Source organism: Nomia melanderi, chromosome 9 (assembly GCF_051020985.1).
Source record: "Nomia melanderi isolate GNS246 chromosome 9, iyNomMela1, whole genome shotgun sequence".
Lineage (NCBI taxonomy): Eukaryota > Metazoa > Arthropoda > Insecta > Hymenoptera > Halictidae > Nomia > Nomia melanderi.
Window position 1 is genome coordinate 5,968,219 of NC_135007.1, and position 22,585 is coordinate 5,990,803.

The 22,585-nt window shown below is 38.0% G+C and overlaps 1 protein-coding gene, 1 long non-coding RNA gene and 1 other non-coding gene across 12 annotated transcripts in view; 2 read left to right on the forward strand and 1 right to left on the reverse strand.

Annotated features, from left to right (window-relative positions):
• Positions 1–22,585, reverse strand: part of Sesn (Sestrin) — a 319,665-nt gene that overhangs the window by 244,762 nt on the left and 52,318 nt on the right. For 6 of the 10 annotated variants that reach the window (XM_031986586.2, XM_031986590.2, XM_031986582.2 and 3 more), the window contains 4 exons: positions 14,974–15,210; positions 13,982–14,440; positions 11,366–12,545; positions 9,516–9,581 (listed from right to left, as the gene is read on the reverse strand). In XM_031986586.2, coding sequence (XP_031842446.1) covers positions 9,516–9,581; positions 11,366–12,545; positions 13,982–14,214 — 1,479 coding nt within the window. In that variant the 5' untranslated portion in view covers positions 14,215–14,440; positions 14,974–15,210. Of the gene's footprint in view, positions 1–9,515; positions 9,582–11,365; positions 12,546–13,981; positions 14,441–14,963; positions 15,211–22,585 lie in introns of all 10 variants that reach the window. The other 4 variants (XM_031986594.2, XM_031986584.2, XM_031986595.2 and 1 more) reach the window with 2 other exon arrangements.
• Positions 1,445–21,634, forward strand: LOC116431333 (uncharacterized). The gene is made up of 4 exons (XR_004235904.2): positions 1,445–1,842; positions 2,193–2,280; positions 2,413–2,737; positions 20,604–21,634. It is a non-coding gene; the product is annotated as an uncharacterized LOC116431333 (long non-coding RNA).
• On the forward strand, positions 9,673–9,745 carry TRNAK-CUU (transfer RNA lysine (anticodon CUU)). Its single transcript has one exon. It is a non-coding gene; the product is annotated as a tRNA-Lys (tRNA).

Genomic DNA, 22,585 nt, shown 5'->3' on the forward strand with positions numbered 1-22,585 from the left:
GAAACTTTCTTTTTCCTGGGGAAACGGGCTCACGTAATAAAACAGGGGAGTGAAGATAACCTTACGCGAGATCGCGGCGACTAAATGAAAAATTTTTTATCGCGGTACCGTGCCGATATCGAGGTCGTTCGTTGCCGCCGCCGCCGTCGATATCAGCGCCCGCATCGAATTATCGACGTAACAATTAAAGTGCAATACGTTATGTTCCCAAAACGATCCTCTGATGCCAGCGAGACGCGAAAGAAAGATAATAAGAAAATACGAGAAAAATGCTGCTTACTGCTCGGAACGAAATGAGAGCTGAGACTTTCGAGCTGAAATGAACTGAGATTCGATTCGATGAAACAGATTTTATGATCGGCGACCGCAGTTCTGTTTCGTTTACAGTGCTGGAACTAGTGGACTACTACGAATTCACTGGATTATGTTCTCTCGTAGATACAAATTAGAAGAGTGTATTTATAGAGATATCGATTCATTTATATTTTAGTTTGCGTGTTATTCAATCGATTTAGTTAATAATTTATCGAAAAAAGGATGTGTATATAGGAAGCGTATATCTTGAATATTTATAAAAGAAGAACCTCGAAATGGGTCGTTTTGACCCGACTATTAGTTCTAGTGACAATTAATTAATAAAAGTGGTGTTATTAATCAAATTTATCATACATTGTCGTTACTAGTGGATGCACCGTTTGATTGACTTTTAAAGCACGCATTATTAAATCAATTTATTTAATGTATTTCCAGAAAGATACCTATATTATCTTCATAATTATAAAAGAGTACATTTAACAAATAATTCAAATAATTTAATACTAAATATACCGTGACTAGTCAAATGTCTGGTTTTAAAATTTGAATTAAAATTCTGCATTTTCTTCCGTTCATTTAACTTTATATCTATTCTTATATTGTCCAATTACCCAATTTCTTAATTTTTGCCTTTCCTTTTGTTTCTGTCCTCACTAAGAAACATTTATCGTCTAACTTGTTTACCTTTATTTTATAATAAATTACTTGACTGGTAACGGTAGGTATGCGTAATGTTCCGATACCTTTAGTGTTAACTTCTTCCCTTATAATAACGTATCAGACTCGTGATGAATAGTTTAGAATGAATTCGACAAATCTAAATGTCATTTATTTATTTTTAACAGAAATTAAATGTTACTTGCCTATTATGAACCTTTAACATTTGTAGTAAATGTAGTCACAGAATAAGTATAACATTCTTTTCTTTTTCTACTAAATTATTAACGGTAAAGTTGTTTTATCTAGTACAGTTGGGAAATAAATTATTGGACAAGGGGTTAATATTTCCAGTGTCAATACTTTCGCAACAAAAGTAAAAGAATTTTCTCACAAAAAGCAATACCAAAAATCGATTTAAAAAGAGCATATTGCCATCAAGAAAACGAATCCGATCGCATATTCCACGCATCTTCGACCCGATCCGAAAAATATATCAGAAGTAATATTCCCATGGGTATTCCGGAGGCAGCAGCCGGTTATTTACGCGAGGGCTTACAAACCGAGCGTGGACTACGTGGCTGGCGAGGATTTACATGAGAAATTTCACTATTTCCACCCCATACCGTGTTTTACGTTCTCCCTTCCACTTTTTCTCCCTTTCCTGCCGTTCATCGAATACGTTTCGCGTCTCGAAGCTTGATTTACTTTACGTCGAATCGAACCGTGAATGTACCGTTCCCGTGATAATCAGCTCGATCCCACAATTTCACAGTGTAATGCGATTATCGCGTCATCTCGTTTGCGTCACACGTCACCGATGTCATGTAAATGAACATGCCGGACAGCAGTCGATTTCCGGATAAAATGGCACAAAAATACAGAAAATTTGTTTTAAAAATTGAAAATTCTTATGTAATTGCATTTATCATGGTCTGATACATATAGCTGATACGGCTGCTTTTTATTTAATCTTATTTATAATTAAAAACATTTTCAAATTTCTCAATTATTCGAATGTTAACATTTAGGCATCCGGCAATTCGAGTGTATGAAATGTGCCAAATTTTGAGTGGCATCATTTAAAAATAATATCCATAAATTAATTCAGTTCTGATACGTAGAATACAAATCGATTTAAAATGTGTACATGATATTGCAGTTATTACATTAATACATTTTATTTTATAATTTGTAAATTAAGTCGTAATTTGTTACAGGTTACAACAAAGATTATATCTTAATGATTGACATGGTTCCGGTCGTTATAGTCAAGGGAACCAAAAAAAGGGATGCGAATTCACCACTGTTAGTATTTATAGTATATTTTATGATTCACTAAGAAAAAGTAATTTTTCGAGTAGTATTGATTTTTGTCTCACTTTTGTAATTGATCGATCACTGTGCGTCGTGTCGCTGGATTGTCACCGATAACCTCAGCTGGATAAGCATCATCCACGCAAATGCAGAATCGAATAATACAAACTCGGACCTATACGGGCCTGCTACGATAATGTCTGTAACGTAAACAGACGGTTTATCGATCGATAGTTGATATCGTTATAGCCCGGACTGTACGGTGCTCCGCAGTCAGCGTCGCAACGGTGACAATGCGTTATTCCGCGATGCACGTGGGCCCGTTTCAAATTGGCGAGGTCGAATGGCGGCTGGGCAATTGGAAGACGCATAGAAAGAAGTCAACGACCCGGGAATATACAGAGTGTTGTGCAATTTTGTGTGGCGAAACGAGAGGAAAACGTACGAGGTAAAATTTTGTCGTTCGACGCATCGATTTGCGGGGAATCGGAATTAACCCTTTGGTCTCGAATGGTGACTTTCACTCGACATATGATTCTATGTATTAAAATTACAAAATTAGATATTTAATATCATATTTTGTATAGTGCATTGGTACACGAAACGTTCAAACAGAACAATTCTGTTCTTTAATTTACTTTCATTTGTGTTATCTTTTTTAAAATATTAGTAATATTTTGTTAGAAATTGATGCTTATTTACTGTGTGAAAATTTATCGAGCGGAGAAGAGTAAAACTGAAAAACGAAAAATAAGAGAAATATGTAAAAGAACAGATAAAAAGTACCAAACATAATATTAAAAAGCTTAATTTCTTGGGAACTGGAGAATACATCATTTTATAACTTTAGAAAAAACCTATTTCAACCTCTTCGCTTGATCTTGAAGCTCAGTACAAAAGTTACTAAGTGAAACCAATGTCTCATAGAGCTACCGTTCCATAAAAAGTGTTTTCATATCTTGATTCGAGTCCTAAATCACGATATTTTCAAAACAATCATCTCAAATGAACAAGTTTTGTTCAATATTCCCGACTTACCAACTTAGCACCTTGTATAAAGTCTCGCCGGCCAAAGGCCCGGACAGAGAGCAAACAATTACATTAATATAATTACTGGTTCGAATCCAGCCAGCCGGCGCTAATAAAATTCCTGACGACCGCGGTAAACAAACGTTGGTAGACGCCCAATCAAAATACGCTTGCTGGTGGATCCACGCGGAGGATGGAGATCACGGGGGGAGAAAAAGAAAACGGTCGGAAAGAGATTCAATTAGGTCTTTAATGGAGGCTGTGTACAGGACACTTATAGCCACTTGCGGTCGCTGGACCGAGGCTACAAGCTCGGTATGACCTGACCAGGATTCCCGCGAGCATCCCCTCTTTCCGTCCTCACCCTTCGTGACACTCGACGTGGCAAACTTTGGGCAGTACTCCAAGATACCGCAGAAATCGCGTACCATGTTAGAAATTTAGGGCAGTCTGAACTTGGCTCGACGCGAGCACCGACTAAATTCCGCTGGACATGCACGTGACCCAGACTGATCTAGAATTCGTGCAGTTTCTTCGCCACTTTTCACCGTTTCAAGCTAATTATCGCGCAATTGTGGGAAAGAAATATAATGTAATGGTTTCTGTTGTAACAATAGTTATAATGATGTTATAACTATTTAATTATTGTTAATGGGGATTATAATAATCTAACCCGATGACCATTTAATTAATTGATCAATCGTAAAGTAATATTATAATAATTGATTAAATAAATAGTTATAAGAATAATATTAAGAATAATTGTCTATTATTAATTCCAGTAACTGATAATCATCTAACTATTATTAATTAATTATCAATACATAATAATATAATTCTGTACTACATGCGGAAGCCTATTAATAGGCTTCTCAATAACTATGCTATACTAGCGCATCACGGATGAATGACGAGGTATGTTGCGCTTAGCGTTCTAAAAAGTAGTTCGGAAAAAAAGCTTGCAGTGTTTAGAGTATAACTAAAAGTAACTACGGTAATTTTTCGAAATTTGGTTCAATATTTACCGAACGTAAATGTATTGTTATAATAAATTATGCAAGAAGGATATTCAAATTTTTCAACCCAGTAAACGAGACATCCATGTTAATGATTTGGCGAGTAATAATCCTAAGAGGAATAATTAGATTAGCTTGAAATTGGTTCAGGATTGTAATTACTGTAGCTGTTAAATGATTTATTAAAAAATCTTTACGTGGTAATTATTCATTTCTAAGACCATTAAATAACCGTCAGTAAATAAAATGTTCGAATAAAAATCTTCTTGATTACTTTCCGTAATATTTCATACACAGACCTGTAAGAGTAACCAAGGTATGCACTTCTCTGGAAGACTGTCAATCGCGCATGTTTCATCTTTAATCAAGTTTACGCATTAGTGGGATATAATTAAATTTAAAAAAATACCAGTGATTAAACTAAAACTGCTGATTACATTCAAACTCGACGAACGGTATACAAGATGTCTTAATGCTTTACTCGCTGGAAACTAATTAGAAATCTGTCAGTGATTCTGTTATATCCAAAACAAGCTAAATTATTTTCTCCTTGAATAATGATCTCAGAAGAAATTACTAATTTACATTACTCGAGGTGACTAGTTAGTTGTAATTCAGATTAGTATTAAAAACTTGATTGAAATATCCTTAGCTATTGATTATTGACTTTTTAAAGATTTTTAAATAATCGATAACTCAATTCTTAGAACAGATTTGCAAAGTGAATAATGGAACCGGGTAAGAAGTCACACTACAAGTAAACGTAAATTGAACAAAAAGATAAATACTTCCACTTGAAGCTGCAAACGTGAAAACCTGTTTGAAAGTTAATTAAGCCATTAAGTATTAATTATCGAATAAGAATCAGTTGACGTGTTTACGTATGACTTGCCATTTCTACTAGTTCATATTACCAATGCAAAACATTTTAATGATTCCTGTGTTCTTTTAACCTCTTGCCTTATCTATTTATTATGTAGCGATGACATTTGTCAGCGTGATTCTATCGTTAATAATTTTCTAAACTGAAAAAGAATCGAATAGAGTAAAAAAATTTAATCTAATTATTCCTCCGACATTTAGGGACTTTCTATTTTTACTTTAAAAGTGAGGATTAAAATATATACGAACTTTCTGTAAATGGACGATAAATTTATTTTTAGGAAAGCACAGAATTCATTTCTATTCCGAATATACTTATACCAATCATAGCTTTGAAAATTACCTATAAGAAAAAAATATTGATCATATTCAAATATTAATTCGCCTATAATTGCGCAAAAAATATAAATTTAACCTTTAAATACAGAAGGCTGGAAATGACAGATTAATATTAAATATTCTCGTTTGTAGCAACTAATGAGAAAATGTATTTTGAATATTTATTTTTACTTGTTTAAATATTTCTACATAGCAATAGTATCAACTATATATCGAAAATTTCACTGATTTCAAAATTCATGATATTTTATATACAAATCTGTGTGACTGCACGACCATACTTAAAAGTTAAAATCCTCGACACGAATTTGGTTCGATATTATAAGATAAGAAGTTAACATTTGAACTATCAGGCAGTCAAAATAACTGATCTCTAATTTCTTATCGCGAATATCCGAGTATGCTTCTCGATATTTCATACACTTTCGATTGAATAACCACGTATATGATTTTTGTCGTGCGTAATAAGAGAAGTCGTAAATAAATAATTTGTCACAGTCTTGTAATTATAATGTTAACGTCACTAATAACGTCAGTGGTGCGATATTCGCGGTTGCAAAAAAAATGAACCGCAACGTGGCTGTAACAACAAAACTCTTTGCTATCTGATCGATATCGAGCGTCGAGGGGGAGGAAACACGTCCACAGATCGCGTGATCAGTCTTTAATGTTCAACCATGTCTGACTGTCGGGAACGATTACGATAAGTGCGAAGCACGTCACAGAAGCAAAACGATGAAGTAAAGTGATCAAGTTTCACCGACTGCTTCTTCGGTTAGAGCGGCGTTTACAGGATGCCGGTTAAACTCCCCGAGCATAGAACCTGTAATTGCTATGTACGCGGTCGGACGAATTTGTGAAATCGAAGCACGGTCGTATTCGAAGTGCAAACGTTGAGACAGTGAAAAACCAATACACTGAAATCTATCCAGACATGAAACCAGTTTCTGACTATTGCTTTCCTATTGCATCTACTTTTAAATTATAAAACATTTAAAAAACTACCGTTTAAATATACTAGCATATATTTTGCAAGAATAATTTTATTAAACATTGTTGACAGCAATGAAGAAAGTTAATTGAGTTTGTCATTTCATGTTTTCGTTAAAATAGTGTAATATTACTTTGTCTATGAAATTTACCATTAAATATAACTAAAAAGAAGTATATACAGTATTTAAGATGAGTTCGTACTTGAATATTGCCATACAGTTAATTATAATTTAATTATGACAATTGGTAATATCATTTTCCGTATTTAAATCGAAAAAGGAAATTAATTTCTATTAATTTCAAACAAATTTCTAAACACGCATAATGATATATTTAAATATAAGTGTGTATATTAAAAATATATAGTGTAGCTTTTAATATTTTACCATTTTCACGGACAGACGATATGGAAGTAATTTGTTAAAAAATTTTCTGAAGTAATTACGCTTAAATTTCATTCATTTCATACCTTTGTCTACTCAGAAGAGCAATTTATCTCTCTATGCAATATATTCACGCGGACGCGTCAAATTACATGTTGAATATTAAAACAGGGAACGAGCGTGACACGCGGGTAATCTCTTTTGTCACGAGCGTGCGTCACTTTTTTGAAAAGCATTTCGAGTAAGTACTTCGATACGAAATGATTACGTTATCGAAGATTATTCTTTCGTTACACATTAATCGATTTTATGAACCGTCCCGACCTTCGAAGAAACGAAAACATATTTCGTCGAAAAATGTAGTCTGTTTCGTTTGTGCGTGCGTCCGGTGCACGCGTATTTGTTGTTTGTGCAATATGGTCGTGCGATCGCGAAACAGTGGTCGTTTTTCAGAATACAGGGAACTGTAATTGCTTTCTCACTGTGTAATTTCGTTCCATCCGGCTGGAACAAAGTGTGCGCTGATTGCTCGAACGAAAGTGCAACGAATTGAAACTGAAAATCGCGGGGACGGTGCGCAATTAGAAAATTATCAATAGGCTGCCTGTTTCCGATTAATATCTGTGAATATGTGCATTCCGAAGGAAGCTATTTTCGAGCAATTATATTCATTTTCACGGGAAAACGTCTCCAACTAATCACAGGACCATTTAATTCATGAATATATCATATTTTCTTTTCACTTTTTAACGCAGGGGACATGTGTCATGAAAATATATACATTTACATACAAATTACATATTTTATTATATTGTAGTATATTACGATATATAATAATAAGATATAATTAATATATAAATGTATTAATTCATACGTAATTTATAATTTAAACTTATTAGTAGATTTTACAGTAACATCCATAATAAATATAAAGTACATCCGTTGTAAAAACACTCGAGTAACCACAGTTTAACAATAAGTGCAATAGCAATAAAAATTTTTGAAATAGTATGAAAACCTTAAAAAAAATTGTGTAATACAGTTATTGTAGGAATACATATTACGCATAAAAACGATAAGGTACCTTATGTCATACTTACCTTATTATTATTTTGCGATGAAAAATGTACTTGGATTGCGAAGCGTCGAAAACCGTTCACTCGTCTCATTCACCGAATTGAATTAATTAAAAATTAAAGTAAACACAGTAACAACGCGTTGGCGGAAGCTGCTTTACATTATTTTGTATATAGAAAATGCACGTACAAACTTTGTCAGATGTATGAAATATGAAGGGATACGGAACAAATAAAATACACACGTTTGTATTTTAAATCTTTTATCTATCACCCGATAAAACTACTTTGTTTTAAAGAATGCGATTCAATCCTAAATTTGATTGCTCAATTTTAATACGCAACACACTATTCTAAAATGTCGCGCGTCCGCGATAAATGAACATGACTGTTTTCATTAACGAAAATGCGTAAATGTGACAACGCTATCTAATATCAATAATCCGACTTATCGGTATGCCAAAGATTTTTTCGTGCCAAATTTAACTCGGAATACTACGAGCTCCAGATAAATTAGCAGATTATTTAATACAGCAAACAATCTGGAAAAAAACTATACCCACCGCGTATATATTTAATTTCGCAATTTGCCGCGGTAAATTTAATTCCCACAAATTTCTTGCGCTGCTAACCGATCTTCAGCGCCACCTATCGGGAGCCGTCGGAAATATCTTGTTAATTAAAATGGTAAATAATAAACTTTAATCGAAAATGATAAGCGTTATCATCGCGAACATAAAATACATTTGGAAATCTTGGAATGCAATTGGTGGCACATATAATTGCTAAAAATAGAACAGGCAATTAACAGAGACGTGCATGAACCTTGCAATTAATTTAATAAATAATCGTTAACGACTTGACGTCATCGTAAACGTTTCATCGGTGATTAAATCTTTTATCGAATGGGTTCTTTTGCTGCGTGATAGAACAGTCGGTAATGAAGATCTCTTTAACTTACATGCACAGACTTAGAATGCAGTGGCGTAGCAAGGAGCCGACAATGGCAAAAGCACGTAATTGTTCTTAATTAAACTAAATTGAAGGTTACCAGGGGACAAGTAAATGTGGACCAATCCGCGATATCGTCCTCCTTTTAGCCAATCGTGAGTCTCGGTTTTACCGACGACTACCAATCCCTGAGCGAAACTTATCGGCGCTACGAGCAAGCTATTCGATGTGTCCCAGTTTACGCCAACCGTAATAATTTTTCATTATTATTAACCGTGATAATTTCATTCGGATCCTGACCCTTCCAAACAATTAGAAGTTACCTTTGAAATTTCATAAAATCTTATCTCACACCCTAATGAAGTGTTTCATAAAATTACAATGTAGCTGCAATTTAAAAAATTTGAAATATTTCATACATCTGATACTATCCTACCGCTGCTTTACAACCATCACATAATATAATTAATCACAATTGAATTACATTTAAAATAAAATACCACTTGAATATTAAAGAAGAAAAATGGTAATGAGAACGTATTTTGAAGAGTACTTACCTCTGATGTAGGGACGAAGGCACTAGGTCCATCGAAAACTGGCACTGGCACTGGAAGTCCTCTATCCTGAAAAAGATTAACAATTTTCTTTTTAATATTATTAATTTTGCTGTTAATACGTAATAATAATATGAGAAGTAAGAATTGTTTTTCAACAGCCCGGCTAGCTCAGTCGGTAGAGCATGAGACTCTTAATCTCAGGGTCGCGGGTTCGAGCCCCGCGTTGGGCGCAAATTTTTTTTTATTATTTAAAACGATAATTGAAGTTTACAACTTTCAACCTCAAAACATTAAACAACTGACATAAAACGGCTGCTACCGTTAAGAAAAACAATCATTTATGTAGTAAAATACGTAACTCGTTCCTTAATAGCATTATACGTTTCATATTATGTACTTAAACCCCTATTTATTAGTACTTAACTACAACGGTAGATTAACTATCTAACGATGGCAAAAAAGAGTCTCTAAAAATACGTTCACATCAGTAAAATGAACAGTGAATTTTTTATATCTTAAATATCTCAGATTACTCAATTTCAGACTGATCTACGATTTTCCCTTTTTTATGACACTTTTTGAGGAAATATTTTCCCCGATTTATAACGGCTGATTAATAAACTGAACCTTGAAGCCGCTTTAAACATCGCCGGTATACTGCAGACGTATTTTTAGGCCATGGTACGAACCCGTTCCATAAATAGACAGTTAAAACAACTCCATTAACGTAAGCATTGGTCCTTTCCGATTTATTATGTATGAGAGTACCGCTATCAGCTAGAATCGCGTGTGGCCAGGACACTATTTCCAATCCTTAGAGAAATAAAAATATCATTCCCTCAAAACCACACGGCTACCGTATTCATTTATTACTCCGAGGGTACGTACAGTTCTTCTACTACACCGTTTGCTGTTTCTAAATGGTGACTGTGAATCGTTCACATTAGTGCACGTAAAATGAATGACCTTTCTTTCTTTTGGTCATAGTTTTAGTAAATTTTATCTGTGAAAGTACAGATGCAGGTAGAAATAAATGTAAATTTTGATGCAAGACAGGTTCAAGTCCTCTGAATGGTCCTTCAAAAGAAAGAAAGAAGAGAAGCATCTGTACTTTCACAGATAAAATTTACTAAAACTATGATAATGTTTAAAATCGCGTTTTAATGCCCCATTAAAAAGATTACAAAATTAGTCTCAACAAAGTCTCTAAAAATACATCTACAACATTTGTTTATTCTAATACTTTTTCCAACGGAATTTGTGAAATGAATAGAAGCTATTTTAAAGTAATTTTCTATAATAACTTAAATAGCAAACAGATCAATAAAACCGTAATGCATCCTTTTATGCAAACTTAATTCATAGTGCATGTTCTCTAAAACAATTTTAAACCTTAACGAAAGAATGTTACTCGTATGAACCGTGTTGATACCTTCAGTACCTTTTTCAATGTACAATTTTCAACTTTTATAATTTCCATTCGAGTTAATTGTTTACGAACAAATATGTTAAAATATGCATCATACATCCTTCCTTTTTATTGAACAGTATCATTCAATACTAAACCTACAGATAACAGTATAACATAGAAATAGTTCAATAACCAAGGATATTATAAAAAGTCGAAATATGAAGTTAATTAATTCAAAGTACAAGATCTCATATAACATTTAAAAAATATGAATATTTACTTTATACGATACAGAACTGAAATAACTTCATCATATATTTATTGTAGAATTTTACCAGTAAAGACTAGTACAAAAAGAAAACAGAAAATATAGTAAAGATAAACTCATGGTAATACGAGAGATAATCAATGAATTAAATCTAAAAAAAAAGGAACTCACCTTAACCATCTCCAGGATTTCCGCGCACTTAATCCTCACATTCTGGAAGGGACAGTTAACACTGAGCCTCAGTATCACCGGCAGATGCAGGGAAACCAGGCTCAGATACTTGTTTGCCTGAGCCTGCCTAGGCCCGTCTAGAGCGTTCCCTAGATTGAGCATCCTGCCCACGTCTCCCGGGGTAACATCCGGGCTCTCGAGTACTCGGCCGCTCTTGGAAGAGACATCTTCGTCCTGCGAGAGCGGTCTCTTGATTTGTCCTGCGCTGAACTTCCTCTCGTCGGTCTTGCGCAAATAATCTTGCGGCTGTTCCGGGCGCTGGCAACGCTGACGATCGTCTAGAAGTTCCTCTTCACAAGGATACACCTCGAAGTTTTCTAGCTTCATATCCTCGGCACGATTATCATTCTGCCTGTGATAAATCTCATTTGCGTTGTCATTCTCGAACCCGTCCAGCGTGTTGAACACAACGCCGTCGCGGTTCCTGATGGTGATCTCTGTCTCATCGAAGGAAACATCATCCGCGCTATCGTAGCATCTCCGATCACGCTGCAACACATCCCCTTTAGCCCTGGAGAAGTTCAAGTTCCTACGATCGAAATTCGCCCCGAAATTATCGTCAAACTTGGGACTCTTCCCGTATATCCTGGTGTCGGAGTCTAGCTCATCGTCTTCCAGCTGTTTCTGTTTAGCTCCCTTCACCTTTACGTAGTTCTTGGTCCTAGGTCTGTCCTCCAGGCTAACTTCGTTCAATCTCTCGCTGGACGAGGATCCAACGTACTTTCTTTCGCTCTCACTACTTGACCCGAAACGCGTCTCCGAACCATCCTTGAACCTCCGGCAACGGTCCTGCGACTCGATCTTATACCCTTTCCCCTCGTCGGAGGACGTCGAGTGACCGGACCTGTAGGTGTCCACATCGTAACGCCTCCTCTCATTCGGGGTCCCGTAGCTGGTCTCGTTGCCGAGCCTGCCGTCGACGCAGTCGAACGAGCCGGACGGGTATCGTTCCGAGCACTCTAGACTATTGTCCTCGAGGAACGCCGGGTTCTCGGTCACGCTCTGAGGGAAGAAGCCCTCGGTCCTGAAGGTGTCCTGCAGCAGCATCTGCTGCGGGAGAAGGGGCTGCACATCCTTCGGCGCTGACTTGGTCGGCGACCGCTCGATCCCCATGTCGTATCTTCGCGTGAAAGGTAAACGAAGACCTCGATTAACGTGAGACGCACGAACCGTGGAAAAATTCGTGCGGAAGTGAATGGGAAAATATACGTTGGTCCGCGGATTGGCTACCTATCGGGGCTTCGAGTGTCTCCCGCGAGTTTTCTCCGGGAGTTTAATGAGGGCCGACCGATCGCTACATCGGGATGTAAATATTATCTTTCCCACGGATCGAGCCACCTCGACGTTCATAAATCATTATGTATTTACGATGTGGGATAGAGCTAGGCGTACACCAACGTCCACGAGTCTAATGGAGAAAATACAACTCGACGCTGAGTGAATTCTTCGCGTATTCAATAAACGGAATCGTTGAAAAGGTTGGAAGAAGTTTCTCTTTACGGTAGTTGTGAAAAAAGGTTCCCGTGAATCTTGGAAGGAGATATTTGCCCCGTCGTAAATCTGGTTCAATTAAATGTTGAAGTTAACTGACAGATCATTTTTATGCACGACGGTACTGTAAGTTGTATGTTGAGTTATTTCGTACATAAGTAGACTTTTAAAAAATCTGTTGAATCTTTAGATTATGTTTTAATTAATATCATGTCAATGTACGTAACTTTAACTTCCAGTCTTTTTCCAGATATAATTATTTATTGCTTCTTAATTTGTCACTTATCTATTGATTTTTTAATTTAAAAGCAATTTCCTCTTTAAAACTAAAAACAGTTTACTTATGCCGCGTACAACTGTAGAAACATTGAAACTCAGGAAAATCATTAAACACCAAATTGTACGTTACAGAGAATATATCATTTATCTAAATCCAATTTCTCGAAATTCGCCTATAAAAATGCGAATTTACTAAAAAATCCGTGCCCTATCGTCATTACTTCAAATGTATAAATTAAAGATCATAACAGTACTAAAACATAACGTTATTTTTAAGTAACAAGTCCTAACACCCCACAAGATGTTGCACTCAATTATTTCAATAACATTGTCAACGTCACTTACATTTCAAACATCAAAAATCCGTTTTCTTTCTCTTTCTTCACTTCTACAAACTCAACAACAATCAAAATAAATAAACAGAAACCAATAAATTTCACAAATTCTATTTCAACCTCAAAAAAACTCGAATGTCCTTTCCTCCAAGCTAAAAGAATGAAAAACAATCTCTCGACATCTCGAAATCCATCTAAAACAAAACTCGCCAAACGTTTTTCCGGTGAACAAGAATATCGCGGTGAAATAGAATTACGGATTACTCGAGGCCCGTGGGCAGCAGGGTGCGCGCGTTTGCGCGTTCTTCTCGCATTCCTCGTCGGATAGGGGGCCGCGTACCAAAGGAAGATATCCGGGATACGAGGTTCCTCGATATGACACGCGCGGTTTTATGGAAACGTATCGTCTGGTCGAAGAAGCGGCGGTTTTCAATCGTGGCCTGACACTCACCTCCCGTCCTGGCTCTTGAACTTTCCCCCGACGTTCTCGACGTCCTCCATCTCGCCGGCGTCATCCCAGTGATTCGGACTGCCGACCCCGCCGAGCCATCCCTCGACCGTATTCCTGGCTGCCGCCAGGGCGATGTTCCTGGCGGTCTCATCCCTCGCGCACAAAGGCGCTAAAAATCTGCTAACGATCTCGACCTCGTCGCCCTTTGCGGAGCTGTTCGGGTCCCTGTACATCTCGTCTTGTTATATGGACTCGGATATTTTTCTCTTTTATATTTCTCTATATATTTCTTCGTTTCAACACACTCCTCTTATTCTTGGGTAGTGTCCCTCGCGGTAGCAAGGTTTGCCTGCCGACTGTAATTTAATCGGAACTAGCCGTTATGATACAACGCCAGCGACTCGCGGGAGTCCCTCCCTTGTACCGCTCCCACTCTTCTTCGGGACGCAACGAATAAAACTGAAAAGATCGAAACAAAGTTGATCGTTAGAGAGATTACGTTGGCTGGCCGTAGATCACCCAACAATTTCGCGGCGAAAGAGATAACGACGAATCTCGCGGGCCTGGAGAACCCGATGGTTCGGAGATCGCGATCCGATCAATCGACTGTTACGCACATTCCGGTTTTCGTCTCGTGGGCGGCTCGCGACTCGCGAACAAAGCGAAACAGCGGAAAAAGAGCTAGTCGGTACTATCCCCGTCGTAATTGCGGTCGTTTCGTCGCGTTTCGCCCGTGAGAATCGCTCGTAAAACTCGTTTCTCGAGGATTTTACTGTCGGTGCACCTCGCCGGTCGTTCCGGCCCGATAGAAAGTAGGCTGCGTCGGGTTGTAGGGCGACCGCGTTGCGATCTAGCGGCGTCCACGGATCGAGGAAAAAGAAAGCCAGCTATGGGATTGTGCAGAACGAACGCGGACCTTCGGAAGGAAACGATCGATCGATCGATCGATCGGCAGATTCGGAACTGTACGTTTATCCCTTACGGAAACCGACCGAGCCCGGTGATTTTATGGTTGTTCCTCTCGTGTCTGCACCTGCCCGTGCGTTCTAGCTGCTGGGTCTTGCTGTTGGTCGCGAGTGTTGCTGTTAAATCAACGGCGACGCGTTACATTGTTCATTACATTGTAATGAGAGCGCCTCGCTGGTGAGTCCTCAGGATTCAGTTCCAGTTGGTGCGGGCTGTTCTTGGTTCCGTGTAATTCACCGGCGTCGATTTAATCCATTGGACGTCTGTAAATAAACGGGGTTGGACTGTAAGAATAGCAGGTTTCGGGGAAGCATTAGTGGCGGAGTAAACAAAGGGACTAGGAACAATATTGTGAAATGACAAACTGCGATATTTTCTAGTTTTCAAAGTAAGATTTCAATTTAGAGACTCGGGAAATTGATTTGAAATTTAGAACTATATAGAAATGATCTTTTCTAATCGTTTGTTTGCCGAAAATATGTGAATTCTTCTGCAAGCGGGATTTATGTTTTTGTTAGAAAACAGAGTTTGTTTAAGATGTAAAATGGTAGAGATGACTATTGTTAAAAAGTGTAATTCTTCTTTTTAACTTACTAATACCTATACGCAAAGGAGATCAGAAGAATATTTCCCTCCCAACGTTCGCATAATACACACTTTACTACGTTACTAAAATAAGAAACACAAGGTAATCATTAACTGTATGAAACGGTTAATATTCTTTTTAATAAGAATCACGACAGATTATGTTAGCTGAGATGACTTAGTTCGTGATTGCAATTGCTATTGCCGCCAATAAACTTATTAAGAAATTTATAGCTATCGATCTTCGATTTTTAGTAGGTTATTAAATAACCGCCGTTAAAAATAGCCATAATCGTTTGTAACCTCGGAAAATAGATATAGCCCCAAGGATACTTCAATTTCATAAAAATCTTTTAATATTTCTACTACAGTAATTGTTTTCCAAACTACCAACAGTTCTCTCTCCGATAACAGCCATTTTAACAATTTCTATTTGCAAAGAATATAACCTAAAATGCAAGACAGAAACATTCCCAAACCGTCGCCAAATATAATTCAGCAATATTTTAAAAAAGATCTGTTCGATTTAATCTGTTCGATGCGAGCATAAATCCTCCTTCGATTCCGTTCAATCGTTCCAAACCAGTTGATGATTCTTTTTCAACAGATTTGCCGTTCGCGAAGATACGACCGCGTAAAATCTCGGCGAGGGCAAGGAGGGAACAAAACGGAACGGGCGAGCGCTCCCATTATCGATCACTCCCTTATTGAATTTCCATTCAACCCAGGCTTTAATCGATCAACTTAATATTGCTCGCTGGCAACGTAACCAAAAGCTAATAGGTGAAGCACTACTCCACGGCGTAGCGTGGCGTGGCACGGAATCAGCACGGCGCACCGCGGCGAACGGATTATCGCCGATCGAACATTACGCAACAAACAATTGAAAGTCAGTAACTATGGTCAGGCGTTCTGAACTTTAACGTAATCAGCGCGACGAGCCTCCGGCCACCGATAATTCCAGCTCGAATCCCAATAAATCAATGAAGCGATCTTTGTCGGTCCGTTTCTCCCTCGATCGATACCCCTTCGCGACGCGGACGTCGATCGATCCAGCTTCCGGCAGACCAGGACCGCGAGAAAACAAATTCGATTGTACCGGGTGGCTCGGTCTGGAAATAGAAATGGGCCATTATCGGGCCGCTTACGCAATTAGCCTTACGATGTCAGGCTGCGGCAGTCTTCTCTCTCATTGATTGATCGACCCCCGCGAGAGAAGGCCTAGGTCAAGGCTGCCGGGGTCAGGAAATAAGAGAGGTCGCGTGAACGGTGCAACTTATCGAAGCGGGGAACGCGTTGGAGGAGGTTAACGGGTAGAACGAGAGGGAGGGGGGGGGCTGGGAGAACTGACGAGGGAGAGAGGCTCAGCCATCCAGTATCTTCAAGAGGATAAAACGGGGTGCATTCGCACGCTTGAACGAGGGAGGAAGCATCGATTTCTTTTTCTCGACGTCGCGCTGGATTCTAACCGGTCGTCAAACCGTCGTTTTAACGCTGGAATGACCGAGCAGTCGAATCAAGTGGTTTATTAGTGTAGTAATATTGTAAGGCCGGGGGAACATTTTGTGGAAAATAAACGCCTTTTATCTATGATTTTTAGCATAACTTAGGATATTTTTAACCCCTCGATTTACGATACCGTGTCAGGTTGCTGACGAAAATTATAACAAAATTACCAAACAGATCGAAATAACTCATTCTTGATTTCTTCGTTTTGCAATTATTAAGAAGATAACGGATGTTTCTCTGCGAAATTATTCAAGAAATTGATTTAACAATACGCCAACTGAATTGTAAATCAATTAAAGTCTCAATAGATGCACTCATGGAGTTTCTATAGAAAAATTTCAAAAAGTCAATTTAACTGCTTGGTAGTTTTAGTGTTAAACTGAATTTGAAAATTCTAAGTGTTATTTATTTTTTTTCAACATAACCTAAATACTACTTTTCTACTATCAATCGTTAACCTCATGAGTAGACACAGAATAAGTGTCAACAGTTTTTCTTTCTTTAATAAATTATTAACGATAAAATACTTGTATCGATCATAGTTGAGAAATAAATTATAGGGCAAGGGGTTAAGAAACATGAATGCGAGAATGAATGCGAACGAAGGGTAATAAAAGAGGATAGCCTAACGATCGAAGAAAAGTGCACTGCACAAAGTCACAGGCTCAAGGTTTCCAGATAGGGAGGCTGTGCAGGGAAAGTCGTGCGTTAGTCTTCGTGGCAGTAAGTTATGTGTTGTTTTAGTCGTGTGTCTCTATTATCTAGTTCCTTATATTTAAACATTATTTGTTTTATTATTAATAAAGGTAGTTATTTATTACAGTTTTGTATATTCCTGTACATTATTCCCGATCCGCACATTTATCGAGACTATATATACGATACTAATCAATTAATTGGGTTTAGTGAGACTTTAATGAGTGTTTACGCATAGAAGCTTTTAAAATGCATATATTTGGTTTTTGTAATATTAAATCAACCGTTTCTGTTTATATGAAAGGTACGATAAATCACCTTTCTACGGTTTATTATGCGCGTGAGTTTAAACTGTACGATTGATTAACTCCGAACTTACTCAGCCCTCTTACTCGAACTTACGCAACTATTATAGGCAATTTCGCAAACAGTTTATTTATTACAGCTATTTATTTATTTCACTAATTGAGCGGTAGATTTTAACTGAAAGGTGCACAGCAGAAAAAGGTCAGAAGCCATCCAGCAAGGGATACAAGAACAAATGAAAAGTCGTAGCGGTTTCACAAACATTCTGTAGCGGTCACGATTTAACATCTCAAAACATCGTTCGATCCAAAAAAAGAACGACATACTCGAAACACCTCTTCTCGCGCGAAGAAGTAAATAGGTATTAATAACTACCGCGGAAATATCACAGAAGAACGCAGGGGCACGAGTCTCAGGTGCACAATGACCGGCAACAAGAAACCGTATTAACGTATGTTTGTTTCATTACACCATGGCAATTTCCTCGATAATTAACAGAAAGTCAACGTACTCGGAGTGCCGCGGGCGTTAAGCATTGGTTTGTGCGCGGGCGCACGCGTGGTATAGATTACTATGGAAAATTGAGAATTGTAATGACAACAACGAGAGTTGTTCGGTTGCGTGGAATTAAATAAAACACGCGCGATAAAGGTGAACAACAACGAATGCAAGGAAATAATTGTGGCGTAATGCCGCTGCCGCAATTACGAACTGCCGACACTGCAGCCGGTGCTGTGCACGCTCATGTAAATCTAATCTCCGGCACAGTAAAAATTAATAGACCGTGGGTAGAAAAGTAACAAATGAAACAAGACAGAAGAAAGAGCGAGTAAGGTGGGGGGGGGGGGGGGGGGGCGAGGCGTGGTAAGAATGGTTGTAGCAGGTTTGTGCAACAAGCTATGAAGGCTCTAAAGAAGCAACGTTCTGCTGGCCGCGGCCGGTCTTTAATAGATAAGACGCGCGAGTTTACAACAAAGCTGAATTGCGCAAATCTTCGCGCTCCGGCAATGCCATTAGACGGCAATAAAGAGCTCCCGAGTGGAAAGAATTCGATCCCACGCACACCGAAACACGCCCGTAACATTTTCCTATTGCGTAAACACTGAAAACGCCCATGGCGGCGAGTTTTTTTGGCGAACCGCGCGTTTGGGGGATGACTTGATAGTTAGCGGGACGACACAGGAGTAAGAGACGTCTTTCGCTGAATGTTCTGTATATAATTTTGACTAGTCACGTGTAATTGTATTGACGAATAACAAACTAGCATAGAAAATAAGATCAGAATAAATAAAAACTGACTGAACAGACTCGCATTCACCAGCCTAACTACCAAGTGATCTCAGAGATTTACTTCAAACCGTAAATAATGTCCGTTTCTTTCGCACCTTGTGAAGTCTCTCTAGCCTTTGTTCTATCCTAGGAAACTACACGGAAGCATTCCCGAAACGAATCGATTCGCAATCCTTGATACGGGAAATTAAAACCAATCATCGGTTTTTTAATAACACGTTCCCATGTCCGTGGTAACGCCACGCTGCAACGTGTGAGTACCTGCATGCAGTTGTGCGAGCTGCGTCCGTCAAATTCGACGTTTATGATCACAGTAGAGAGACAGTGTAACGTTGACCTATCAGCACGGACGTTGACTTTTGAACATAACGTGTCTTATGTCTTCATTTAAATTTGACGACAGGAATATCAAATGTATATTTGTTTTTAAAGAATTCATATTTTTCTTTGTTATATTGGATCCTAACTGCAATGGGAATTATAAATGGAATTTGGTAAATATAAATATTGTGTATATGAAAATAATTAAAAATAAATGATCGTTAAACGAAATCTCCATCGATCGTTCTACAACGGTACCTTTACTCTTCAACCATGTCGTTGCTAAAAATGCCTGTAGTTACCCGTCACATCAGTCAACTCCGGTTAACCATAACAGCACAGCTTGCCATCCCCAGGCTATCGGGCATGGCTTTGTTCCATCGTACAATATGTACATACGTACTACGTATATACCTTGCCATCTGCATAAATAACGACACGGAATTCATCAACAGAACAACGGTTTAAAAGTACATTACAAATGGAGTAGCGAACCAATTAAAGCAATGAATATCGAGATTCTAATATCTGAAACTGAAGAACATCTGATGTGACGTTTCAAGGCTCGTTCAAGGCTCTGAAGCATTCCAAAACAGTTAAGAAACTTTAACCTAGCTTCATTAAATCAAAGCTAACTTCAAATCGTATAACACGCACCTGGTAGCAACCTCGAACAATTCACAGAGCACAACCAATATTTCTCCTCCCCACCGCGTTTCCAAAATTACAATTTACGCGTGATCCATCTTGTTCGCGCCATTTATTAACACGAGAAGCATCACAGTTACGGATGACAAAACGAACGCTCGCGCGACTGCAACTACGGCGTCCATCAAAAACGACGTCCGTGTAACGTCCGTTATTTAAACGCACGTGTCACTGCACTCTAATCGACGAGCCAGAACGACCGGCGAGCAACATACTAAAAAATTTCGTTGTTTCCTTTAAGTTACAGCTTTTTTGCCTGGTTGAAGAATTTCCTTCCGACGGCAGGATACGATAAGAGTGTCGAAAAAGGGGGAAAGATGTGTAGGCGAGGAAGAAATTCGACAGTCACGGTGGCGGAGCGCAGCGAGAGCAGCGTTACACACTTCACAATGCACCGTGTGGCATAACGGGGCGAGGTTTATCGCCGTGGGGAACAAAAGAAACCGGAGGAAGAAAGGACGCAAAACGGCGTTTCAGCGTTTTCAGCGTTTCTTCGCGGCGATCTCCGGCAGCGATCTAAATATTTATAATTCCCCAAAGCCTAACCCTTCCTCGGCGTTCGCGCCGCCATGAATTATTAATGTCATGCCGTGCTACCGTATGCCGGTGCACGTTGCCGTGCATTCCTGATACGTGTACTTTGTCTCCGAGATGGAAGGATGGTCAGAGCACCGTGGATCCTTCAACCAAAGGACCGTTCATCCCTCTCGTGTCGAGCACACAAAATAATTAAATAAAATCGGATTGAATTCCAATAAATAGAAAATCGATAAATCGTGATACATCAAGCTGTTCCTCCAGTGCTCAATCGTTATAACGACTAAATACAATTAAAACAAATCGTAATAAATCGAAGGATCGTTTGTTCTTCTTGTGTTCAACTTCCGAAATAAGTCGAACGAATAACAATGAAAGAAAACTAAAATACATCGAAATAAATCAGAGAATTCTTTATTTCCTTGTGTCTAATGTCGAAAACAATTCAACAAAATCCAGATAAATCGTACCAAATTGAAAGATTATTCCTTTTATACTCAACGCCCAACGAAAAAAAATCAAAATAAATCGAACCGTTTGCACTACTACTTTTACATTCAAGGTTTCGCGAAACTGGATAAGGGAACGTGTTCGTGAACGCTATAAGTAAACCGCGGATGTTTGCGCGGATGCTCACATTCGCGGAACGCCTTACGAGACCCAGGATCAAAGAAAGAAATGTATGGCCAGTTAACGGGTTTATTTAGATGGCACTAAATTAAAAGTTTTATTCGTATCTACTATACACAACTTTTTTGCTTGGCCATGTTTCATACGATTGCGTGTGGTTGTTACATACGCCGCGATTCGCCGGTGAATTTTGTGGGGTCATAAATTCCATTACGTTCGTACGCGACAGTTTAACGGAACATTGATTAATGTGAAATTAATCAGGAAAGTCTATGTGAAATGGCTGAAGAATATGACAATATATAAAATTGCAATGTATAAAATGACAATGTATAATATGACAATGTATAAAATGAAAATATACAAAATACTAATATATAAAATGATAATATATAAAATGAGAATATATGAAATGGAAACATGTATATTTTGAAACTTTATAAACAACTTTAGTTCTATAACGTAACAACGTATATCTGAAAATATATGAAAATGAACCCCTCGTATTATTTAAATATTTCGTGATTTTTTCCATTTCTAATTAAACTTTGAACTAATTAAACTATTTAAACATATTGCAACGTCTCACATTTCTAATTAAACTTGAAATACAACCTGGCATAATTCCATGATTCATTCTATACTTCTTCTAAAACTGGTTCATAATTCATAAATTCTAGTTTATATAAAAATAACACTTAACAAGAGAAGTTACAAAAAATGCAAATCTTTCACGAAAACTTCATTAAGCATTCACGTGTCAAGAGTTGAAAAATTGTTCAATGCAAAAAATGAGTGTTCTATTTTTCATACAATGTATGCAAATGATATTTGATGACTTTTCCGATTGCTGTGTCTTGTACGGCTCTCGACCGTGGTGATGGGGATTTGTTGCTAAAAATTCTGCTGCAGTGTTCGTAGACCTTGATGACTCATCCACGCGCTCGGTCTTCCAAGGTACAGAACAATGGTAAAAGCGCATAAAATTTGCAACCTAGTTATAAGTGCGACACGTGGATATTGCATATACCCGCGCAGCCTCGTTTATAACTCATC